This window comes from Lepidochelys kempii, chromosome 10 (genome assembly GCF_965140285.1).
Source record: "Lepidochelys kempii isolate rLepKem1 chromosome 10, rLepKem1.hap1, whole genome shotgun sequence".
Lineage (NCBI taxonomy): Eukaryota > Metazoa > Chordata > Testudines > Cheloniidae > Lepidochelys > Lepidochelys kempii.
The window spans coordinates 55649378-55672288 of NC_136389.1; the positions used below are offsets into that span (position 1 = coordinate 55649378).

Genomic DNA, 22911 nt, shown 5'->3' on the forward strand with positions numbered 1-22911 from the left:
TTTAATATTATCCCAACAGAAAGATACGTTAGTGAATCTTTGAAGACACTCATACAAGAATATATGGCAACATTTTAAGGGGTAATTTTTCAGAAGTGTGTTAGAATTTAGCCAAGTAACAAGTGAATAAATACCCTGTAAACTCTATCCTGAAATGCCTTAATTAAACTCTTGATTAAATATAAAATTTACATTTAAATAAGCATAAAATCATAACCTATTACATCCAATTGGCTGAGCTTGTGAGGCCTTACACAGAACTCAATGGTATTAATCTATTTGTCTGTATTCATGTAATGCAATAATGACGGAATGTCACATCTGATCAATTTCAAAATTTAAGGGAATGTTCTAGAAATGAATGGACTATTGATTTTGGGGGAAAATCAGGGCATTGCAAGTAGGGAAATGAGGGACAAACAAAGTCATTTTCATTTGTCGATAGCACCCATTTTCGGCTATCAGAAGAACGATAACCCTGCTCATCCTCCTAATAGAGTTTAATATGTTGACCCCCTAAATGCCTTATCTCTCCAAAACACAGAGTAGAAATAATTGCACTCCCTCTGGGAGCCATGGGGTGGATGCTCATCCAGAAGGGGAGAAAAGCAGGCTTCCTTTCTCCCTCCTAATGTCCTGCCTCCTCAAAGCCTGTTCCATGGTGGGAGAGAGAGGAAACCAGCTGTTCATTCCTCCCATCCAATCCAGGGGGAAGAAAGGTACATTTGGGGAAAGGAGACATAGAACCCTTGGCATGGGGGAGGAGAATGCAATCAGGAGAACAGAGCCCCTGGTCTGGTGGGGAGGTTATGGCGAACAGGAATGGGGAGAAACAGAATCCTGGCCTAATAGGGAGCATGGGTGGCCCTGCTGTGAAGATGTGACACCAAGCACACCTGGATAACATGATAATAAGATGTGGCATACTCAGATAATGGGGAGTAGTTGTCACCCTGCCTTGTTTAGCAGGTGATGGAAGGTCCAATTGTTTAGCCTCGTGCAATACCAAGACTTTGAATGGGAAACCACCAAAAGCAACTGCAAACAATCAAAACCACAAGGAGGTTAAAAAAAGGAAACAAAACGCTGTTTTCAGTATAAGACAGAGGAGAGAGATGTATTCTGGATCCATTCACTGGGGAAAACCTTTGTGGAGCGAGGATGTTTTCATGAATGTTTGGACCTCATTCTTGGGAAACCAGCCAACTCTGCAACAGGCCGAACTTTGTGAGGAAACCCTACTCCATTTAATAAGTATGATAACTATTAAAAACAGTTGACCCAGGTTCACATTTTGTGATTTTGTTTTGTATTACAGACATTTGTTCCCACCATTCTCTCTCGTTTCTAGTTAAATCTTTATTTTTTCTTAAATAAATGTATTTTGAAGTGCACACAAGTGCTGTGTGGTTTAAGGTAAAGGTAGTAAACTGGGGTACACTGCCCCTTCGGGAGCAGAGGATCTGGGATTTCTGTGAGTAGCCAGTTTCTGGGGCTGGATATCACAGAGGAATGATTCAAAGGGACTCAGGGATTGGGGTGCCTCTATTGTTAACCTGCAAGGAGAAGTTAGGGTTGGCATAGCCTTGAGCGGCTGAAAGGCTGGTGGTGTCAGGGAGTTGATAATCTGCCAGGCAAATGCAAGAATCCCTCACTCTGAAAGCAGGTAGTAACAAGGCAACTCACTGTCCCGGGTCCCCTGAGAACTGTCACGGGGGAGAAGGGAATGGGGGAACAGATAGCCTCTGGCTTAAGGGAGAATGGGGGACTCTAGTATGAGGGGAAGAGGGGGACACACAAAGAATCCCTATTGGGGCCAAATTGGGGAACCCTGGGTTGGGAGGAATGGGCGTGAACAGAGAGCTCCTCCCATGGAGGGGGGGAAGGTGGGAAAGTGGGGAATGGGGGCAGACAGAGCCCCTGGCAATGAGGGTAGAATGGGGAACATGAGTAATGGGAGGCATACAGAACCCCTAGTGGCAGGAGATTGAGGACGCTGGTGTGGGGGAAAAGGGCAAGAGGGTACACAAAGCCCTGTCATGTGGGCAGACTGGGGGAATGGCGGCGTAGATGAAAATCGGGGAATGGGGACACACAAACTCTGCCATGGTGGGGGAGAAAGGGGACTCTGGACTGGGAGACTCTCAGAATACTTGGCAGGGGGAGTTGCAGGGAGTTGTTGAAACAGACAGGATGCATCCGATGAAGTGAGCTGTAGCTCACGAAAGCTTATGCTCAAATAAACTGGTTAGTCTCTAAGGTGCCACAAGTACTCCTTTTCTTTTTGCGAATACAGACTAACAAGACAGGAATGGGAGCTAGTGGGGATGATGAAGGAATGCAAGGAGCCACTGGTGTAACAAACCTGGCCTACAGAAACTGTGAAGCGTGAGACACCCCCCCTCCATGTGTATATTTGAGATATAAAGCATTACAGAACATATGCTGTACATACATACATACTGTTGTGGAGGATGTTAACTACATGTGTCTACGGACTTTAACAGGAGCTGTGGAGGTAAATCCTTGTAAACTGCTTTGAAAATGTAAGGGGTAGGTATTGTTCTAGTGCATTTATTTTAATTAAGCTGATAATAAATCAAGCAACACAATATACTATAATTAGGCAAACTTATTTTTAGGTTTTATTAGGTTCAAAAAATCAAGTGAAATAACAGAAATATACAGGATTTCTTGGGTTAAAAATACTGGGCCTATTGACGCAGTTGAAAGCCTTTTTGTTTGGAATCCAACACATAGCATTGAAAACTGAGTCAGTGATACAGCATCAAACAGACAAGGTCATGCTGAAGGTAGCCATGTGCAGAATTTTAGAATTGTTTTAAAAAAGGGGTTAATCCTAATCAAAGGCCAAGGTTCTGGTACATTTATTCCTTGATTATTATTATTTACTATATGAATTTTGCTAGCATCAAGAGGCCCCAATCAGGAACTGGGCCTCATGCTGTTAGCCTCTGTATCAAAAGTAATGGAAGGATGATCTCTGCCCTAAAGGTTTACATGCAGCTTCCTGCAGAGCAAGGTACTACTTTAGATGACAAAGAGAATCAAAATCTGTCCCTAAGAAATTTGAATTTGGAGAGAGGATTATTTTAAAATAGTTGGGGGATAATGCAAAAAACAGAGCTCTAAATGTAATTTAAAATATACAGTTTAAACATTGCTTACAAGTAAGTAACAGCACTGAACAGACAGGTGGTGTTTGAACATCACCCAAAATCAATTATGAGACTATCATAAGCAAATGTAAAATTAAATGAAAAAAGTGACATTTGAAAAGAGCACATATAAAAAGCAAGGAGACCCTAGTTTGCGATAAGCAATACCAGATTAGAAAAAAAATATCAAGAAGGTGGTACTGTTAGATTCCAAGCAATGAATAATAGAGGCAAGTATTTCGTCATGCATTTCGTCAAGGTCTTTGACTTCACATGCTTATTCTTGCTATACATATGGGAACAAATGAAAAGCTTAAACTTTATGGTCAAAGAAGTTAATTGAGTTTAGGATTATTTGTGATCAGTTTCCTTGCCTAGACAGTTAAAACAAAAAAAAAGAAGTCTCTCTGAGGACAACTGGAAACATTTATTTATGCTCATATTGATGAACTCCTGTGGAGCTGCCAGTTCAGTTTTATACCTTTAGGTATAGATGGCAGAATTGTTTATTGTGATTCAAAAATCTATGGGTTTTAAACTTGTGATTCCAAGGAGGGAGCTGTTAGCAGAAAACTAGAACTAATAGATTTTCCTTAAGGCTTGAAAGTACAGGTTTGGTTTTTTTAACAACTAAGGATCTTCAAATTCACAGGCAAATTTACCCTAAAAGTTGGTACAAATATGTAGCATTTCTGGACAACTCATCCAAGATCAGTTCATCAAATGTACATAATATAAATGTCTAAATGCAATAAAATACAGTGAGTTTCAACATGTGCATCTGGATAACTATTGTATGCACAAGCCATAAAGAAAGAAGAAGATTCATGAAGCATAGCTGCAGATTTGTTAAGCTCTGTGTTGCTAAGCAAGAAACACCTATAGCATATGGGAATTACATCATCCACAGGGAAAATTGGATACTACAACAGAATTATATAATGTGATTTAAAAATCTACCATCGTTATCAACAGCTATTATCCAAAGCCCACTATGGAGTCCTGATAACAAATAAGAAGTTCTTTCCATCTGGCTAACTTTTGGGGCAAGGAACACACTAATGCAGAATAGAAAATCACAGAAGAGACAGATTGGACCATATAGTTTATTATGTATAGTTTATATCAGTGCAGGATTGTTCCCTGCAGCCTGATTATGGATGGTAATGAAGTAGTATATTTTATTGGCACAGGAGGAGGATCTATCTATTCTACTGAGTAATAACAGAGCACTGAGTGAAATATGTTATAATATTTAAATCATTTTAATCTACAACTGCAAGCATTTCCCCATGTTACTATCTTAACACTGCCAAGGTGAAACCCTCCTGTCACAAGATGGCAACAGAGATGTGTTGTGCTTTAGTGAGGAGGAAGAAGCAGCAGAAACAGGGAACATTAACTTGTAAGCAAGGAAGTGAATCAGACTGGGGAGCCTACCGAGGAAAGAAGAGAAACAAACTTGGTTAAAAGTTTTTGTGTGAATAAGACCCAGTTTTTGTGGGGTTAGGACAGTGAAAAGCAAAGAAAACCTCTGGGCCAGATGTGCAGCTAATGTAAGAAAGTGTAACTTCAGCGTAACTAGGCTGGTTTACATTAGCTGAGGATCTGGCCCCAGAAAGCTGAAGGAAAGGAAGAGAGGGAAAAATATCAGGATTAAATAGGAAAAAATATGGATACCTTGAGGAGAGGAAAGATAGGCTCTTCAGGACTTCTTGTCTCTGAAAGCAAGAAAAATAGAAGAAGGATGTCTAAGGCCACGAGAAGGAAGAAATATGGGACAGCTAGAAAGCATGTAAAATTGGAAGATAAATATAAGGAAAGAGACAAAACAGAAAAAAGGTGCAGAACAGAAGATGAGTAAAAGAGACTCAAAATGGAGAATCAGAGAGAGAACAAAGAAAAAGAGAAAAGGAAAGTGGGAAAAGGGAGAGAAAAATATATACATTTCCAAGGCTAACTCATTTTATTTCCTACTCAGGTTCCTATCTTTTTTGTACATGCGTTTCAGAAAAGGGGATCAGAAAGAAAAAGTATTGATTGTGGTTCAGAGACTAGGGAAATGAATAATCTTCAGGCTCATCATGGCCATCGGGAAAAGAAGAGCAATCAAGCACTTTAATATTCCAGTGGGAACATTGTCATCTGTATGTGTTTGTTCCAGAGAAATGTGCTGCTAAATGACATAAAACAATCATGAGTTAAACTTCTCTGAATATTCATGACTACATTCCTGGGTGCATGACATTATTGTTATGCTAGACAGACTGATCTTATCAGGTCTGAGCATCAGTTATTCTCCCGTTCATTATTGAAAGGTGAGAAAACTCCTTTGTGATCAGGACCTTTAGTTATCAGGCATCTTGCAGCTGAGATCAGTGAAGGAAAAAAACAGACCGATGGTTCTGTACAAAATACACCATATAATAAAAGTCTTCTCATGATTAATATTTTACACACACTGTCTCATGTGCTGAAATGAGAGAACTCTTTCTCAATGCTGTTTATGTCATGAAAGAAGGATTATGGAACAAGCACTGCATGTCCATTTATAAACACACACATACATATATGCACAACTTATGTTATGCACCAATGAAAAACTGCATTTATTGTGCACGTTTGGAGCCATGACTGCACTGCACCTACTAATAAATATATCCCACCACCACCACTTCACTCTCCCCCACCATTTACCTATGGCTCCACACACACAACAACTTTTGATCAAGTTTGTAACCAGTTGCTGGCACATTTGACTGTAAAGGTGTTTTGTATCCATATATCACATGATTAAAATGCAGTAAAAATGGCAGCTAACAGTATTTTGCACCAGCCAGTGGCCTACACTGGCACATGGTTGTCTTTCTGTAACCAGTTCAAACTCAGTTATTTTTTCCAGCTTATACGGGACTTTTAAACTATGCCTGTGTAACTAGCTGTGCCAGTCCTTCCTTCTAACTCTGTGCAGCATACCACAGTGTATGACTGCTGTCATAAATATAAAGGGAAGGGTAAACTCCTTTAAAATCCCTCCTGGCCAGAGGAAAAATCCTCTCACCTGTAAAGGGTTAAGAAGCTAAAGGTAACCTCGCTGGCACCTGACCAAAATGACCAGTGAGGAGACAAGATACTTTCAAAAGCTGGGAGGAGGGAGAGAAACAAAGGGTCTGTGTCTGTCCGTACGCTGCTTTTGCCAGGGATAGAACAGGAATGGAGTCTTAGAACTTTTAGTAAGTAATCTAGCTCGGTATGCGTTAGATTATGATTTCTTTAAATGGCTGAGAAAAGAATTGTGCTGAATAGAATGACTATTTCTGTCTGTGTGTCTTTTTTGTAACTTAAGGTTTTGCCTAGAGGGATTCTCTATGTTTTGAATCTAATTACCCTGTAAGGTATCTACCATCCTGATTTTACAGAGGTGATTCCTTTACTTCTATTTACTTGTATTTCTATTAAAAGTCTTCTTGTAAGAAAACTGAATGCTTTTTCATTGTTCTCAGATCCAAGGGTTTGGGTCTGTGGTCATCTATGCAAATTGATGAGGATTTTTACCAAACCTTTCCCAGAAAGTGGGGTGCAAGGGTTGGGAGGATTTTGGGGGGAAAGACGTGTCCAAACTACATTTCCCAGTAAACCCAGTTAGAGTTTGGTGGTGGCAAGTGGATATTCCAAGGACAAAAGATAAAATTAATTTGTACCTTGGGGAAGTTTTAACCTAAGCTGGTAAAAGTAAGTTTAGGAGGTTTTCATGCAGGTCCCCACATCTGTACCCTAGAGTTCAGAGTGGGTGAGGAACCTTGACATGGTGGCAGAGTGGTGGGATTAACCTGAAATCATTTTGAGATCAATTTGAGATTTTTTGAACTAGAAATACAGATTTTAAAAAGGAAATTTTTTTTTCTTTGGAGCTGCTGGAAAGCAGCTTGTTTTTTCTCTGCTTTGGGGCCAGAGCAGAGACAAAAGGGGATTATCTTTGTGAATTGCAGGTTTTCTTTGCCTGGAGGCAGGGTACTTAACCTCCTGCAGGGAAATTCACAGTCTTGGTAAACCAGAAGTTTTTTTTTTCCTAAAAGTAAATAGGGGGGGGTGGTTCTACCCATTTGCCTGGAGACAAAAGTGGCAGGGGCTTTTTTTTAGGATTTTGATTTTTTTTACAAGGAGCACCGGTTTGAAAAGGAAGTTTTTTTTCCTTTAGGCTGCTGGTAAGCAGGTTTCCAAGTAGTTGGAGTTTTTTTGCTTTGATTTGGGGCCAGAGCAGAGACAAAGGGAATTGTCTTTTTCTGTAGGCTGACAATCACTATCAGAGAATAGGTATTCTATTCGAGCACAGCAAAATTTTACAGCCAAGTTTTGTTTGTTTTCGGGTGTAAAGTTAGTTAAAAACAGAGAGGTTAGGATGACAAAATCCACGGCTCAACAAAAACTGGAATTAGCCAGATTTCAGGCTGAGGAAAAACAAAGGAAACATGAAAGACAGATAGAACTCCTGCGGCTGAAGAAGGAGGAGAAGGAAAAAGAGAGGGAGCATGTGGAGGAGGAGAGGGAAAAAGAGAGGAAGCATGCACTGGAGATGGAGAAGGTAAATGCTCAGCAGAATATACCAACAAACCCTAGCAATCCTTCTCCAGGTACCACTCCCTATCCCAGGAAGTTCCCCACCTACAAGGCAGGTGATGATACTGAGGCCTTCTTAGAAAACTTCAAAAGGGCCTGCCTTGGGTACAACATCTCTACTGACCAATACATGGTAGAGCTGAGGCCGCAGCTCAGTGGACCCTTAGCTGAGGTGGCAGCTGAAATGCCTAAAGAACACACAAACAAGTATGAACTGTTTAAATCCAAGGCGAGAGTCAGAATGGGGATAACACCCGAGCAGTCTCGTCGGAGGTTCCGAGCCCTAAGGTGGAAACCAGACATGTCATTTACCCGACATGCCTACCACATTGTGAAACATTGGGATGCCTGGATATCAGGAGCAAGTATTGAATCTCCAGTAAATTTTCCCTTCCTAGTACAAATGGAACAATTCTTAGAGGGGGTTCCTGAGGAAATAGAAAGATACATCCTAGATGGGAAGCCCAAAACTGTAATCGAGGCAGGAGAGATTGGAACCAGATGGGTGGAGGTGGCAGAGAAGAAGAAAACTGGTCGCAGTTGGAGCGGAGACCAGAAGGGACAACCCCAGACCACACCCTATTACCGGGGGCTGTCCAAAGCCCCACCTACCTCCCAAAGAACCCTCCAGACCCCTTATCGTCCCACCACCCCATTCTCCAGCAACCCACCTCGCCCCAGTGACCCGTCAGCTGGACGATGTTTTAAATGTAATGAGCTGGGGCATGTAAAGGCAAACTGCCCCAAGAACCCCAACAGATTACAGTTCATTGCACCGGAATCACACCAGAGGTCCGCAGGCCCAGATACCTCCCAGATACCCTTGGAGCGGAGGGAAACTGTGAGTGTGGGCGGGAAGAAGGTCACCGCATGGAGGGACACCGGAGCACAAGTGTCAGCTATCCATGCTTCCTTAGTGGACCCCAATTTAATCAACCCAGAGATCCAAGTGACGATTCAACCCTTCAAGTCCAACTCTTTCAATTTGCCTACAGCCAAGTTGCCTGTCCAGTACCAAGGCTGGTCAGGAACGTGGACTTTTGCAGTCTATGATGATTATCCCATCCCCATGCTGTTGGGGGAAGACTTGGCCAATCATGTGAAGCGGGCCAAGAGGGTGAGAATGGTCACCCGTAGCCAGGCTAAACAAGCCGTGAGGCCGAGCTCTGTTCCGAAAACTTCTATCAGGACCCAGTCAGAGGTGATGGACCCGGACACCAGGCCAATGTCTGCAACAGCAGTAGCGGATCCAGTCCCAGAGACCCAGACGGAACCAGTCCCAGAACCGGAACCAGCAGAACAACCAACACCAGACCCATTGCCAGCACTGAATCCAGTACTTGCAACCTCAACACCAGAGGGCCCCACCGAACCTGAACCGGCAGCAGCCGATATCCCTATACAAGAGGCTTAGCCGGAGCCTGAATCCCAACATAGTGCACCAGCGGAGAGCAACCCCAGTTTCCAGTCAACGGAAACAACCCCATCCCCTCCATCGCTTCCAGAGGGACCAAGCATAGGTCCACAATCCAATGAGGAACTGATGTCTTCAGCATCAAGGGAACAGTTCCAGTCCGAACAGGAAGCAGATGAAAGCCTCCAGAGAGCTTGGACGGCGGCACGGAGCAACCCACCGCCTCTCAGCTCTTCTAATCGATCCAGGTTTGTTGTAGAAAAAGGACTTTTATACAAGGAAACTCTTTCTGGTGGACACCAGGAAGACTGGCATCCTCAGAGACAGTTGGTAGTTCTAACTAAATACCGGGCCAAGCTCTTGAGCTTAGTCCATGATCACCCTAGTGGCCATGCTGAGGTGAACAGGACAAAAGACCGTTTGGGGGGGGTCATTCCACTGGGAGGGAATGGGCAAGGATGTTTCTACCTATGTCCGGTCTTGTGAAGTATGCCAAAGAGTGGGAAAACCCCAAGACCAGGTCAAAGCCCCTCTCCAGCCACTCCCCATCATTGAAGTTCCATTTCAGCGAGTAACTGTGGATATTCTGGGTCCTTTTCCGAAAAAGACACCCAGAGGAAAGCAGTACTTTCTGACTTTCATGGAGTTTGCCACCCGATGGCTGGAAGCAGTAGCCCTAAGCAACACCAGGGCTAAAAGTGTGTGCCAGGCACTAGCAGACATTTTTGCCAGGGTAGGTTGGCCCTCCAACATCCTCACAGATGCAGGGACTAATTTCCTGGCAGGAACTATGGAAAACCTTTGGGAAGCTCATGGGGTAAATCACTTGGTTGCCACTCCTTACCACCATCAAACAAATGGCATGGTGGAGAAGTTTAATGGAACTTTGGGGGCCATGATACGTAAATTCGTAAATGAGCACGCCAATGATTGGGACCTAGTGTTGCAGCAGTTGCTCTTTGCCTACAGAGCTGTACCACACCCCAGTTTAGGGTTTTCCCCATTTGAACTTGTATATGGCCGTGAGGTTAAGGGGCCATTACAGTTGGTGAAGCAGCAATGGGAGGGATTTACACCTTCTCCAGGAACTAACATTCTGGACTTTGTAACCAACCTATAAAACGTCCCCTGAACCTCTTTAGCCCTTGCTAAAGAAAACTTACAGGATGCTCAAAAAGAGCAAAAGGCTTGGTATGATAAACATGCCAGAGAGCGTTCCTTCAAAGTAGGAGACCAGGTCATGGTCTTAAAGGTGCTCCAGGCCCATAAAATGGAAGCATCGTGGGAAGGGCCATTCACGGTCCAGGAGCACCTGGGAGCTGTTAATTATCTCATAGCATTCCCCACCTCCAACCAAAAGCCTAAGGTGTACCATATTAATTCTCTAAAGCCCTTTTATTCCAGAGAATTAAAGGTTTGTCAGTTTACAGCCCAGGGAGGAGACGACGCTGAGTGGCCTGAAGGTGTCTACTGTGAAGGGAAAAGTGCTGGTGGTGTGGAAGAGGTAAACCTCTCTATGACCCTTGGGCGTATGCAGTGACAGCAGATCCAGGAGCTGTGCACTAGGTACGCACCAACGTTCTCAGCCACCCCAGGACTGACTGAACGGGCATACCACTCCATTGACACAGGTAATGCTCGCCCAATTAAAGTCCAACCTTACCGGGTGTCTCCTCAAGCTAAAACTGCTATAGAACGGGAGATCCAGGATATGTTACAGATGGGTGTAATCCGCCCCTCTGGAAGTGCATGGGCATCTCCAGTGGTTCTAGTTCCCAAACTAGAAGGGGAAATACGTTTTTGCGTGGACTACCGTAAGCTAGATGCTGTAACTCGCCCAGACAACTATCCAATGCCACGCACAGATGAACTAGTAGAGAAACTGGGATGGGCCCAGTTCATCTCTACCTTGGACTTAACCAAGGGGTACTGGCAGGTACCGCTAGATGAATCTGCCAAGGAAAGGTCAGCCTTCACCACACATCTCGGGCGGTATGAATTTAATGTACTCCCTTTCGGGCTGCGAAATGCACCCGCCACCTTCCAAAGACTTGTAGATGGTCTCCTAGCGGGATTAGGAGAATATGCAGTCACCTACCTTGATGATGTGGCCATATTTTCGGATTCCTGGGCAGACCACCTGGAACATCTATAAAAAGTCCTTGAGTGCATAAGGGAGACAGGACTAACTGTTAAGGCTAAGAAGTGTCAAATAGCCTAAACAGAGTGACTTACCTTGGACACCAGGTGGGTCAAGGAACTATCAGCCCCCTACAGGCCAAAGTGGATGTTATCCAAAAGTGGAAAGTCAAAGAAACAGGTTCAATCCTTCTTGGCCTTGGCTGGTTATTACAGACGATTTGTACCACAATACAGCCAAATCGCTGCCCCACTGACAGACCTAACCAAAAAGAAACAGCCAAATGCCGTTCAGTGGACCGAAAAGTGTCAGAAGGCCTTTAACAAGCTTAAAGCGACACTCATGTCTGACCCTGTACTAAGGGCCCCAGACTTTGACAAACCGTTCCTAGTAACCACAGATGCGTCCGAGCGTGGTGTGGGAGCAGTTTTAATGCAGAAAGGACCTGATCAAGAATTCCACCCTGTAGTGTTTCTCAGCAAAAAACTGTCTGAGAGGGAAAGCAACTCGTCAGTCAGCGAAAAAGAATGTTACACCATTGTCTATGCTCTGGAAAAGCTACGCCCATATGTTTGGGGATGGCATTTCCACTTGCAAACTGACCATGCTGCACTGAAGTGGCTTCACACCGTCAAAGAAAATAACAAAAAACTTCTTCGGTGGAGTTTAGCTCTCCAAGATTTTGATTTCGACTTCCAACACATCTCAGGAGCTTCTAACAAAGTGGCTGATGCACTCTCCCGTGAAAGTTTCCCAGAATCAACTGGTTAAAATGATCCTTGAGATGTGGAAAATATTGTTAGTCTTTATGTACTTGGTAGTATATTTAGAGATGCATGTGTCTTATTAACTCTGTTTTTCCTAGAGCTCCAGGAAGATATCCCAGCCAGTGTTTCACCCTAGCTGAGATTTGGGGACATGTCATAAATATAAAGGGAAGGATAAACCCCTTTAAAATCCCTCCTGGCCAGAGGAAAAATCCTCTCACCTGTAAAGGGTTAAGAAGCTAAAGGTAACCTCACTGGCACCTGACCAAAATGACCAATGAGGAGACAAGATACTTTCAAAAGCTGGGAGGAGGGAGAGAAACAAAGGGTCTGTGTCTGTCCGTACGCTGCTTTTGCCAGGGATAGAACAGGAATGGAGTCTTAGAACTTTTAGTAAGTAATCTAGCTCGGTATGCGTTAGATTATGATTTCTTTAAATGGCTGAGAAAAGAACTGTGCTGAATAGAATGATTATTTCTGTCTGTGTGTCTTTTTTGTAACTTAAGGTTTTGCTTAGAGGGATTCTCTATGTTTTGAATCTAATTACCCTGTAAGGTATCTACCATCCTGATTTTACAGGGGTGATTCCTTTACTCCTATTTACTTCTATTTCTATTAAAAGTCTTCTTGTAAGAAAACTGAATGCTTTTTCATTGTTCTCAGATCCAAGGGTTTGGGTCTGTGGTCATCTATGCAAATTGATGAGGATTTTTACCAAACCTTTCCCAGGAAGTGGGGTGCAAGGGTTGGGAGGATTCTGGGGGGAAAGATGTGTCCAAACTATGTTTCCCAGTAAACCCAGTTAGAGTTTGGTGGTGGCAGTGGATATTCCAAGGACAAAGGATAAAATTAATTTGTACCTTGGGGAAGTTTTAACCTAAGCTGGTAAAAGTAAGTTTAGGAGGTTTTCATGCAGGTCCCCACATCTGTACCCTAGAGTTCAGAGTGGAGGAGGAACCTTGACAACTGCACATATAGCTGTTGCTGCTTTGTGTGTATGCCCTCTACTACAGCTGAGACACTAATGGACAGCTGCCTAGATTTGCCAGAATTTACTTATACAGACAGTGTGATAGCTGAAAATTGAACCTTGTTACTTGCAAAGCTAATGGTCACCTCTTAGTTTCAAAATCTCTCTTCAAGACAAAACTTTTATACCACCATCAACCATCATTGACTTTACATTTGTATAAATTACAAATACATACATGACAGGTTTCAGAGTAACGGCCGTGTTAGTCTGTATTCGCAAAAAGAAAAGGAGTACTCGTGGCACCTTAGAGACTAACAAATTTATTTGAGCATAAGCTTTCGTGAGCTACAGCTCACTTCATCGGATGCATTCAGTGGAAAATACAGTGGGGAGATTTATACATACATGTAAATATATCTGCATATAACATACAGATAAATTCACAGAGAGAATATAACTATCATTAAAATGCACTCACCATTTGCAAAACATCAGAAGAAACCATCTGCATGCAGCACATTGCAGTTGCCAAAGCACAGACAATTGTGGAGATGATATTGAGAGCACACACGCTGAACAATAGATCCTGTGAAAAGACAAACAGCACAATGTCACTTCTTATCTTGGTGATACACATGACAGGATTGCAAATATTTTTAGCAGATTTGAAAATAAATGCTGTCAATTGTTATCTATTTGATATAATCTTAATTAGCTTTGTACAATTCGCTCAGCATATAAACTTTCTCTTATCCCAAACACACACACTAAAAACAAAAAAGAAAACTATTATCCAGAGAAGTAGCTGAGCACTAAAAATGTTTTTTAAAATGTTTTTGGATCCACACTCCACTGATGTTACACAAACTACTACAGCTTTTCTTGGGTACAAAATCCAACACACTGTTGCCAGAAAGAGAATATGAGTCTGACTTCTAATTTTTAGAAATACAATGGCCAATTTAATTGCTTTCAGTATTTTAAACATACAAGTTAGAATTTTATTTGCTTTTAAAAATGTCAATAGAAAAAATGGTGAGAAATAAAGAGTGGTACACTCTTATTCCAGATAGTCTGCACCTCTGGAATAGCATGATGGAAACCCAGAAAGATGGCAAAGGACAAAAGGAATCCATCTAGGTCTGTTACGTTGTGTCGAGTTAGTAACTGCACAATGATATCTTTTCAAGAACAATAACAACAGGAACTTAAAAGAAAAAAACAGAACTAAATAATATATTGCCCAGATTTAAAAATACTTGAAATTAAAATAGCAGCATTTTCCCCAATACATTTGTAATTTTTAAAATGTATCCAGTTCTTAGAGCCACCTGATTTGCATGTAGTGTGTCTAACACTGGAGGAAGATAACTGTGATTTACAATATCAACACAAACTTAATAAGCTAATATACTTTCTCCATATTTAGAAATTGTGCAGCTGCGGCACAGCTGATATACCTATTGGGTTATATTGCTGCAAGCACAGTGATGCTTGTAAAGAACTGAATGGCCAGGAGGTGAAAGTGGTTCATGGCAGATATTTGGAAAAAAACCCTGTTAAACAGGGGACAATAGAACTCAATGGATAAAGAACATTCTGGAGAATCTAAGTCTTAATCTTAAAAACTATGCCATTTCTGTCCCTTCCAATAGCTAAATAACTTACATGCTGTAAACCAATGTACTGTTATCTTGTTGGCTGAAGCAAGTCTGAAACAAAAGTACCAACAGATGCAAATTTATCATTGCCATCTTAATTACATACTCCCCAAGTGACCAGCATTTGAAAATGGAAATCTGCCAACCCCTGGGAGGCACAGGAAATCCAGCAAATAGGTCAGTAAGTTCCAGTCACTTAACAGGATACACTGAGCCGGATCTGTTCTTGCTGCTCTGCTCAGCTGTTTGCTGGCTTCTCAGGCAGCTGGCTGGCACATGGGAATAATGGATCAGTTGGGTCCACAGCAGAAAGGCAGGAAGAGAGCCAGTCTCCCTCCCCCTCCCCACAATATGGAAGTGAAGGAGGACTAGTTCAAGCAAAAGGATGCACTGACAAACACCAAGAGTGTCAGGATACTTTCATGGGGTAAACTGGGGAGGCACTGCAGATATTCAGCTGGTAAGCAAGTGGCACAAAAAGAGGAGAAGGAAAGATTGTGAAAGTTCTGGGCTCCAGAGGTGAGCCCAGGTGATGAGCAGGAGAGAGACAGACACATGATTGAAAGGGAGAGGAGTGCCAATGACCAGGAATAAGAAACTTGGTGCCATTAGAGGAACATATTCAAGTGAAAATCCCCTAAACAACAACATTCTAGAGCAGGTTCACCAAAGTAGTATACATTACAATAATTATAATATGCTGTTTGTATCCCCAGACAGAAATATAAACTGTACAGTTCATGGATTCAGAAATCCACACATCCCTCACTAAAAACTCAGAATGTGAGGAAGAACACGCAGCAGACTCCAAAGAATACACAGATATTCATGGAATACTACATTTGACATCATCATCTCTAAAAACTTACTATTGCTGACTTTCAGTTTAATAATTTCTATCTCTTTCATTACCCACACAGCAATCTGCTCTCCAACAAAGAAGAGACCCACCATCAACCAATGGAATGACTTCAGATTTACACAGGTGAAAATGAAAGCAAAATTTGACCATCTGTGTGCAACAGACTTTCATAATGTACCTGCAGTAATTTGCAGGTGCAACTGATGTCTTGTAGACCTCCTCGCAACCAAGTGACACCATAAATCAAAGTACTTAGTAAATGCCATCATTTGCACATATAAAAGATTGCAAGTGCAAAACTGCCCATACTGGAGCCAAAAGTAGCTCCAGACTTTGGAAATATGGGCTTGTAAGTCTCTACATGTAATAATAAAAACTGATGTGATAGAATCAAGATAGCCTCCATGGTTATTATGTTCCGTAGTCCAGGTGGAACCCAAAAGTCTTATTAATTCACATGTGCAGATTAATATCTCCTATGCTCAAGTCACAAAGTCAGTAATGAGTAAAGCTAATATTAATTAGAGGTGTTCTAGGACAATTCTGTTTCATTGAAACTTTTGAGATTTCAAAATTTGATTTCATTCCACACTGAAAGAAAACCAAAACCTTTAGAATGTTTTTGCTAAAATGGAACGATGTGAAAATATCAATTTTCCAACTGAAACTCTAATTGAGCTTTTTGATTCAGAAAGAACAGATCTGTGGGTGAGTAGCTTGGTCACTAAGACACTGGCCTGGGATGTGGGAGATCCATAGTCAAGTCCCTAGTCTGCCTTATTGAGAGCAGAGTTCTTCATCCCAGATCACTCTAAATCAGGCAGAGAAGGGACTTGAACCTGTGTCTCTCCCACATTTCACACCAGTGGCTAAGATCCTAACTACTCCCTACCCCTCCCAAAACTTAGTTGAAATTGATATATCTTTGTGAAACATTTCAGCTTTGATAAAATGAAATCTCTTTGAAAGAGTTCCAACCAGGTCTAACAACAACAACATTGTTCTTTGTCCAACTGCAGGTAAAAATGGAAAAGTCTGCTGTTTCAAAACTGCTTGCTTATTCTGATCCTTTAACACTATACAAATTTGCAACAGAGAGCAAAAAATATAACATGCATAGGGAGGGAAAATTTCAATCCCTGTCTGTCCCACTCCCAAAAGCAACATTTCAGAAAAAAAGGAGGCACAAGGAGCATCTATGAAGAATGTTAAATAATGACTTCTCAATCTGAAGTAGTTCCAAGTCTAAAAGATCAATGTAAAGATATGAATGACAGGTCAAGTCAAATATAGAAAAACACAAATAAGATTTGCAGAGCACACAGTATGACCTGGATCCTCACAAAGTTCCTACTATAGAATACAGGCACCTGTAAAGAAAGAAATCACCAAACAAGATTTGAACAGCTCACCCATAAACCCCCAAATCAAACCTGAGCTTTGTATTAAAGGATTTGGTGAAGCAGGAATATCAAAGCAGCAGAAGAAGCAGCCACAATAAATCCCGTACAGGACAATTCTCTTGCTGACTCCTCAAGGCCCTGATTCAGTAAATCACTTAAAACACATGCATAACTAAGTATGTGTTAAAAACTTACTGGGTGAAATCTGTGCTCTCTCTCTAACTGAGGTGTAGCACAGAACTTGCAGCCCAGGACAGGGGGTAGGGGCAGGGTAAGGTGGCTTTAATTTTAAGACATCTTTGCACCATCCTGATCTTGGGGTGTTTCAGAGGCTGGAAAAGCCTCCGGCAAAACTTAGACAGCCCTGTATGACTTACAGCAGATTCCTTGGGCTGCTCTAGGGGCCACAATACTGCTCAGAATCTCCATAGTGCTGTGCCCCTATCAGGCCATTCCAGCCCTTAACACAGCATAAAGGGACTGAAGTGGGGTAAGGATTTCACCCACTGAGCTCAGCACCTGCTTAAGTACTTTGCTCAACTGGGGTCTATGACTGCAAGAAACTGTCCTCTTCTCTGAAAAGGTCACCAGATTCATAGAGTCATAGATACTAAGGTCAGAAGGGACCATTATGATCATCTAGTCTGACCTCCTGCACAATGCAGGCCACAGAATCTCACCCACCCACTCCTGCGAAAAACCACTCACCTATGTCTGAGCTATTGAAGTCCTCAAATCGTGGCTTAAAGACTTCACGGAGCAGAGACTCCACCAGCAAGTGACCCGTGCCCCATGCTACAGAGGAAGGCGAAAAACCTCCAGGGCCTCTTCCAATCTGCCCTGGAGGAAAATTCCTTCCCGACCCCAAATATGGCGATCAGCCAAACCCTGAGCATATGGGCAAGATTCACCAGCCAGATACCCAGGAAAGAATTCTCTGTAGTAACTCAGATCCCACCCCATCTAACATCCCATCACAGGCCATTGGGCCTATTTACCATGAATATTTAAAGATCAATTAATTACCAAAATCATGTTATCCCATCATACCATCTCCTCCATAAATTTATCGAGTTTAATCTTAAAGCCAGACAGGTCTTTTGCCCCCACTACTTCTCTTGGAAGGCTATTCCAAAAGTTCACTCCTCTGATGGTCAGAAACCTTCATCTAATTTCAAGTCTAAACAGATAAAGAAGTTACTCACCTGGTGCAGTAACGATGGTTCTTTGAGATGAGTGTCCATATGGGTGCTCCACAGTAGGTGTGCTTGTGTCCCTGTGCTGCTGATCGGAGAATTTTGGTAGCGGTGTCCATTAGGCCAGCACATGCGCTGTCTCTCCTCGTGCCCTACCATGAGCATGCATGGTCTAACCCCCCTCAGTTTCTTCTGTACTGCAGAGTCATTGATAAGAACTCCAAAGTAGAAGGGAGCACCCATACGGACACACAACTTGAAGAACCATCATTACTGCACAAGGTGAGTAACTTTTTCTTCTTTGAGGAGTGTCCCTATGCACTGCTCTATAAATCTCTGAGATTGGGACATTCTTGAAGAAGGCGATGGATGAGGAGATCGACCCTGTGGAGTGTGTACAAATAGTATTCAGAGGGGGTCATATTGCTAATTTGGTGACATTGTCTGATACAATTTGAGACCCACTTGAAAAGCCTTTGCGCCGATATTGCTGAGCCCTTGGATATTTCCCCAATGGAGAGGAAAAGTGGGGGACTTCCTTATGGACTTTGTTCTGTCCAGGTAGAAGGTTATGGCCCTTCTGGTATCTAGGGTATGTGATATAACCTCTCTGTTGTCTCGGTGAGGCTTAGGACAGAAAGTTGGAAGATGAATCAACTGGTTCATATGAAATGGGAAGGTTACTTTAGGAACAAATTTTGGATATGGTCTTAGCATAACCTTGTCCTGAAAGAATACCATATAGGGGGGATGTGCCCTCAGAGACACTATTTCTCCTATTCTCCTGGCCAAAGTAATCACTATCAGGAAGGCCGTTTTCACTGAGAGGTAAGTAAGCAAAGAGGTATTATTACACAGCAGAAAATCCTCAGCATGATGTACCTAACTGCAAAAATGGTCCAGATTTCGGATTTAGTGTATGTCGGGGAGATTTTTGGGATGTCTGTGACTCTTACACACAACTTAGACTGTACACTGGCCCTAAAAAGATCACGACTGTTTATAACATCTTTTAGAGTCCACCTAGAGGCTATAACAGCCTTCCACCATCCAGTAGACAGTCCACCATCTGTGACATCCAACTACCAGAAGGTTCCTTAAGGATATAGTAAAACTCTTGCCACAAACTTGGCTTTCCACTCCCACATGGGATTTAAACCTGGTAGTAAAAGGACTGACCAGGCCTTTTTTCGAACCTGTGGCCACCTGTTTGCACTGTGTCAGGGTTGGGTACAGCCTCACTGCTGAGTCCATGTCCCAGGGGGTTGGGGGGAAGCTGCACAGTGATCTCCCACCTCTGTGCAGCCAGTGGTCTGTGCTTCCCAAAGCCATGCTGCAGCCTCCACATTTATCTGACGAATAAAATTTGCAGAATTTTAAAATACTGTGTGCGGAATTTTTAATTTTTTTTGCACAGAATGCTCTCAGGAGTAATTATGAAAGCAGACAGCAGCTCACACACTGCGTTTTATTTATCTGCTAACAGATAAAGAGAAAGGCATACTATAAATCCCAAATTCCTATTAACAGGGGAAAAGAAAGCCCCCAAATAAATCTTGTTCTCACAAATACTTCACTGTGTTTATGAAGATTATTGATGGACGTGTTAACTTTTCGGCAAACTTCAGGTTAACTCATGTTAAGCAAAGTTCATTCCAGGTATGAAAAGAAATGAAACACAGAAAACATAACAGAACCTGTATAATTACTACTTCTAAAGAAAAACACAGATTGTGTTAAATAGAAAGGTGCCAGATGACAAAAATTATAAAAGCATGCAAGTTCAGAAGCACTAGGGATTCAGGCCGCTAGAATGTTTAATATACAATTACTTCAATGTTTTATTCAACCAATAGTTTTTTATTGTTATAGTTGTTGAGTTATGTAATAATCTAGAGTTCTAGACGATTCAACTGCCTGCTACTGGCATCTTATAGAGCATGGATTGAAATATCTAATGGATATTAGCTCAGTTATATCTGGATTTTAGGAATTCTTTCTATCGAAAAAGGTAATATATGGATGGCTAAAGCCCATAACAAAGTGCAGAGTCGTAAAATATTGTATTCTCTCCACTCCAAAGAGAGAATGATCATTATAAATACTATAAATCTATTTTCAGTACAAAGCATTATTTTGTCATAGTTTATACTTTCAAAGCTAGATAGCAGAAGCTCCGGCTATAGAATAAAGAGATGCGTATAAAATATGGAACAACAGTGGCACTGGTGCCACTAAAAGTACAGGTAATACAGAAAGGTCAAGCACCAGTAGAACAAATCTTACATGAATCATAAGCATCTGATTTATAGTATTCTATAAGTCAGCTTCAACCATGACCCACCCCTTAGCACATGTAGAGAGGGAAGAAAAAGGTTAAAATTATTCCCTTTCTTCCTCCCTCCCACTCTGCAAACTCCAGGAACAGCACATAACCCAAGAGTTGCTGTCTACTCTGGATCTGTCAGTTTTCTAAGTCTTCTTTGGGAATTATTCTTGGACCTCACAGAAACCAGTGCTTCATTTTTATTCATATCTAACTCCTTTAGAACAATAGCCTCATTAATTTTTGGTGGCTCTCCAGATGCTGATCACTGGAGGAGTAGCTGATTCCAAGTAGCCAAGTGCTTCTACAACGAATCACATCCCTCTCAGTTTCTCCACTCCCATGATCTCTCTGGTTTGCCTCTTTTTTGCATTCGTTTAATGTGGCTCAGATTGCTTTTCAAGGTTAAATTAGATGTTTGGGGCAGAAATTATGGCACAGAGCAAGCATGCCCGTCTTGCCAAGAATTCCTTTTTCAGATGCAAAAGGCCCATAACTTAGGTGAAGGCCTTTTTGAGAATTGCTATTGCTGCAGTTTTGTTCCCAGCTGGGACACAGGATTAGATTTAAAAATGTGGTCATACATCTATGAACAAACAACATAGGCCGTACTACAGGATGGCAGACTATCCTGGGAAGTGGTGTCTGTGAAAAGGAGTGGAGGGTTATGGTGGCTAATCCATATGAGCTCCGTGTGCTACAAAGTGGCCAAAAAGACTAATGTGATACTTGAATGAATAAACGGGAATATTGAGTAAGTAGGTTATATTATCTTTGTATTTGGCATTGTGTGACTGCTACTGGAATACTGCATCTAGTTCTGGTGTCCCCAATTCAATAACTTGGACAGGATTCAGAAACGAGCCCAAAGAATGATTAAAAGGATTGGAAAAAAATTCCTTATAGTCACAAACGCAAGGAGCTCAATCTATTTAGTTTATCAAAAAGAAGGTTAAGGAGTGATTTGATCACAATCTATAAGTACCTACAGGGGGAACAGAAATTTGATAGTAGAGGGCTCCTCACTTAGCAAAGAAAGGTATAAACAAGATTCAGTTATTAGAAGTTGAAGCTAGATAAATTTAGACTAGAAACAAGGTGAAAATTTTTAACAGTGAAGATAATTAACCATTGGAACAGCTTACTAAGGGTTACGGTAGATTCTTCACCAGTGGAAATTTTTCTAAAAGATGTGCTCTATATAAAACAGAAACTAATTCCAGGAAATCCTACAGCCAGTACTTTACTGGATGTCAGACCTGATAATCACAATGATCCTTTTCTGACCCGAGAATGCCTAAATCTATAAACTTATGGCCACTGCATGCTATGCAATCTTATTATAGCCACATTATAGCCCCCATTTGGTCTCAGTTATTTTTAGTAAAAGTCAGGGACAGATTGTGGGCTTCTGTGAATTTTTGTTTATTGCCCTGTCTTAAAAATAACCATGATAAAATCTTAACTTTACTGATTATTACTAAACACATAACTGTGGTGAGATCTCTCATTGTCAGTAAGGGTTTGCAATCAGGCAGTTTGAATTAATGACCTCTGAAAAGGCAATAGACAATACCAGGAGCAGGGAGTCCAAACTGCCTAGTGTTTCTTGCATTCAGGAGGTAAGATTCCTAGAACAGAGGCTGCGGCCAGATATGCTTTGGGGCATGCCCAGTCCCTAGAGTGCCTAGAGTCCAGGTATCTTGGCTGTGTGTGGAGGATCTCTGCAAATGGTTGGGAATAAGGCTTATGATCAGAAAGAGGCAGCTAAAGCAATGCTGTAAACAGCCTGATACTGGTACAAGTTTACCACTCTCAAACTGGCTGATAAGACCTTATGCTGTGCTTTTGTTTATCCGGCAGGAGTAGCCCCCAAGGCCTTTGGTATGCCCCCTCTGTGTGCATCACCGGCCCCCTTTGATGTGGTCACACATGGAGCCCATAGAACTGAATCTCACAGAACACAAGTGATGTGCACACCTTGTGCAGTCCTCCCAAATCCTACCACCTCCTTACATACTCACCCTCTTGCCTGAGAGCTAAATAGATCTACAGAGAAAGGAGCAGAATATTTATTTTTATGAATAATCCTTTAATTGGTTTCCCAAATTTAGACTGCTTCCTATAGTTCCTTTATACCATTAACAGCTAATGCCAAGGGATTTCTTTCTCACAGAAGCCTTCCTGTGCTCTCTCCTCCATTACAGTCCCAGGCACAATTAGGAGTTTGTAAATTGTTGAAATAAAGCTGCTGCTATATCCTTGAGAGTTCAGAACTGCTTCAAAAGAGTAAGAAATGTCAGTCTCACTGATTTGTGGTCCTATAAAATGTCACAGTTGGAGATATGCAGAGAGGCTGCATAGGAGAAGATC

General features: G+C 42.0%; 1 protein-coding gene across 5 annotated transcripts in view; it reads right to left on the reverse strand.

Annotated features, from left to right (window-relative positions):
- Positions 1–22911, reverse strand: part of ENTREP2 (endosomal transmembrane epsin interactor 2) — a 388263-nt gene that overhangs the window by 45723 nt on the left and 319629 nt on the right. For all 5 annotated transcript variants that reach the window (XM_073303686.1, XM_073303684.1, XM_073303683.1 and 2 more), the window contains one exon: positions 13569–13676. In XM_073303686.1, coding sequence (XP_073159787.1) covers positions 13569–13676 — 108 coding nt within the window. The remainder of the gene's footprint in view (positions 1–13568; positions 13677–22911) is intronic.